At 32.9% G+C, this 3779-nt stretch overlaps 1 protein-coding gene across 1 annotated transcript; it reads left to right on the forward strand.

Moving 5' to 3' along the window:
• Positions 1 to 110: 110 nt before the first annotated feature.
• On the forward strand, positions 111 to 3761 carry LOC112460379 (cytochrome P450 4g1-like; the record flags this gene model as incomplete). Its single annotated transcript, XM_025025030.1, has 3 exons — positions 111 to 291; positions 2308 to 2484; positions 2550 to 3761. Coding segments are annotated over 3 exons (531 nt in total), but the record flags the coding sequence as incomplete, so codon positions are not given.
• Between the last annotated feature and the right edge of the window lie 18 nt (positions 3762 to 3779).

Below are 3779 nucleotides of genomic sequence, written 5' to 3' on the forward strand. Positions count from 1 at the left end.
ACCGACGCCGATCGAGTTCGGCTACGGCTCCAGCATCCCCTTAATAAACGTCTATTAAATATTATTTTGCATTTATTATATGTGAATAAATACTTCACTTAATGTCATAAAAGGAAAAAGTACACGAAGAATTATTAAAAATTTATGGTACGGAAACTATAAAATCTGCACCAATTAAATATGACGATTTACAACATATGCATTATTTGGACCGAGTTATCAAGGAAACAATGAGAATTTTCCCTCCTGTCCCTCTAATTGGACGAGAAGTAACAGAAGATTTAAAACTAGGTTTGTTCACTTTTTATATACTAGCGAATATATATTGTTAATTCTTATTAGAATTACTTCTCTTTATAAATAATAAGAAAATTGAGAAATGTAGGGAAGAATGGGGTGACTACAAACACGGGGTAAACGCGAACGATATTTGTTATACTATATTAGAGATTGATATTCTTCCACTTCTCGTAATCGTATCACTGAGCGTATATCAGACTATCGTTGGGAGAAGTGGAAAAACATCACAACTCTAATATAAATGCTATAATACTTTAATATACTGCAATAGTAATCGTTCGTAATTTATCTCCTGTTTACAGTCGTACTCCACTCCTCCTTTAGACACCATAACATCTATCTTTATTTAACTTGATTTCATATTAAAAGAAACTGTACTTAAATATTTCTGTTACAAAAATATTTGATATTAATATTTTAAAAGTTACAAAAAAGATGATTTTATTCTCATTTTACTAATCGTAAGTAAGATTTGATAAATAATACAACAAAGCCATTATTCCTGTGTGCAATATCGCTTTGTCAGTTGTATGTACATATCCATTTTATAATAAATTTTAAGTTGGATTATTCATGTTATTATGCTTTTGTTGTAGAAGAAAGTACCCGATTATAAGGTACCATATCTATTTTGTGTGACTGCCGGAAGTCTATAGGCAGAATTGAAAAATATAGTAGGTCATTTTGAAGGGAATTTAATAAGCTTTAAGATGCTGAAATGTAAAATTTAATTTAAATATTAATTTTGCTGAAAATTAGAAAAATGTGAAAAATGAGCTTTCGGCAAAATAGCAAAAGTGTGCTCTTAAGGCTCCTGGTCCCTGAGCCGAGAACTCTGCGTTGACGGTGGCGCCGCCACTCTCTCCTCTCACTCTCTCCAATGGAGAATTCTGTCTTGTGACATGTTGACAACCTATTTTGTTGTGCGTGCTATTTCTTTATTATTTGCTCTGTGCTTGTGCTCTAACGTTTAACGTATTCGTGAAAGTCGTAAAATTGAGCCGAAAAGTAAGATTTGCATGCGGAAGGAACGTTTTCACCTCCTTTCGATAGTCGTTAAACAGCTGTTTTTCCCGTATGTTTAAGCTTCGTTTTATGGCTGTTTGTTTATTGTCGAGGGAAAAGGGTAGTTTTCGGCCAATTTTGGAAGTGTTCTGAAACGATCTATAGTGATGTTTTATTGAAATGTCTTTTTATTTGAAAATGGCATGCACAACAAAATTGGGTGTTTTCCTCGCCTCGATAGTAAGAATCCAATATGGCCGCGGTGACTACCCAGGAGCCTTAATATGAGAGACCCCGGGAAATCGCTAATAAAGTGCAAAATACATGATATTGCAATTAAAAAACTTCATTTAAAGTTTTTGAAAGACAAATGTAATGGAAAAGCATATTTGCAACAATCGTAAACCCACTTATACTCAATATTGTACCTAATCTTCTCCCTCCACCCTTCTCTCTCAAATCAAGGTCAGCACAGTCTTATAAATTCGTATAAACCTTCCCTTAACGTTAATATAGTATTTTCTCTTCTTTTATTACTATACAATAACTTTCATACTTCAGCAACCCAGGAGTACCCTGAGTATTTCATATTACGAGCACCACGCCTTGCGGTTTTACGATCACCAAATCAAATCTCTACAATTGAGCAACTCAACATATCCCGTATTTTCCTATTAATATGACCTTACTCTATCGCTGCATGCAGAACTTATTGCCAAATATTTATTAATTATATAATAAACAAGGTTTAAAGACTCATATCCATGGCACTTGACAACATCCAATTTTATAATTTCTTTCTCTGCAACGACTACACGCACGATCAAACAATGAATTTTCCACTAAATAGGTTTTACCCCAAGGGCAATAAGTTCATGGTGGAACCAACAGATGGGGCCTATTAGTTTAGCAGAAACCTCGTTGTCGCATATTAGGAGCCTATCTTATAATAGGAGACTTTCCTCTAATAATTTTTTTTTTAATAAAAAATACATATTTTAGGAGGAGTTACTTTACCAAAAGGCACAAATATTGTCATAGGAATTATTAAGATACATCGAAACAAAAAATATTGGCCAAATCCATTAATGTTTGACCCGGACAGATTTCTTCCAGAAAAAACAAAAAGTCAATCGTATTGTTACATGCCTTTTAGTGACGGACCAAGGAATTGCATAGGTAGTCTTAAATAAATTACAAAGTATTATAGTCAAATTAATTTATATATAATTGCAAATTTCCAGGTATGAAATACGGAATGATGTGCATGAAGGTAATCTTAGCAACGTTGGTACGAACATTCGTATTCAAAGTAAATAAAAGCGTAGAGATAGATGAAATAAAATTAAAGTTTAGCACGCTATTATCTACTGAAAAGCCTTTGAAAGTCGAAATTGAGAAACGGAATTTCCAATAAAGTAATGTAAAAATATGTGGAATATTAGAGATTATACTTTTATTCTTTTATATAATATTCTGTATTATATTATCTTGGTGCATATATTAAGTTAGCTTCAATTTAATATTTTTTACTTTGTAACATTGTAAAAGGTGAAATGTATTGAAACAATAAAATGTATTGAAGTAAACTCTTAAGATTTTTTGAATTTACCCTTTTGGTACGGAGCGACTGGGACGTGATCGTTCCTCCAGTGGCCGAAGCGTCGATTCACCAATATACGCGATTCGGCCGAGAGAGCTAGGCACTCGATGTTCAACGCCGTCAATTATTTTATGTAATAAAACTCAATAACAAAAACAATTTAAAAAATTTATCAACAGAAGAGTTTCAAGTTAACATTTCAAGTTGTTCAGCCGCAGCGTGTGAACAGTGACTATAGTCACTGCTCGGCCGCAGTGAGCAGTATAATGGATGACTATATAGTCACTCTCTGTATCGAAAGGGTTAATTCTTAACAGACGATTAATTTAGTATTTCAACTCATGACTATAATTAATGTCTTTAAAAACTGAAGGACTTTGTCATTATTCCCAACATAAATTTTGGTAATTTAACGCAAATTTTAAAAGTTATTACACATACATGTAATATTACAAAAACGTTTTTCTCTTTAACAAATTTTGCGAGATTAAAAAGTTAGTATACAATACTATATTAATATAACAATCGTAAATGGAACACGCCAATTTATACCTTTTAAGTAGTATAAGCCCGGGAAAAAATGGAAGAGATCTAAACAGATCTTATCAGATCCAATCCACTCAGATCTGGTTTGATCAAAATATTGGCCCTATCTGATCAGATCCAATCAGACATGAGTAGATCTGATCCGATCCTAGAGGATAGAGTTAGATATGTAACGAGAATAATATAACCTATTATATCTGCTCAGATCCAATCAGACATGAATAGATCTGATCCGATCCGGTGTCCATCCACTGCAGAAAATTGTTGTTTTCAAATGTTTTTTTTTAATGTGCCACTTTATTATAAAAGTGGACTCCACGATACA

This window comes from Temnothorax curvispinosus, unplaced genomic scaffold (assembly GCF_003070985.1).
Source record: "Temnothorax curvispinosus isolate PA1 unplaced genomic scaffold, ASM307098v1 QBEX01010473.1, whole genome shotgun sequence".
Taxonomy (NCBI): domain Eukaryota; kingdom Metazoa; phylum Arthropoda; class Insecta; order Hymenoptera; family Formicidae; genus Temnothorax; species Temnothorax curvispinosus.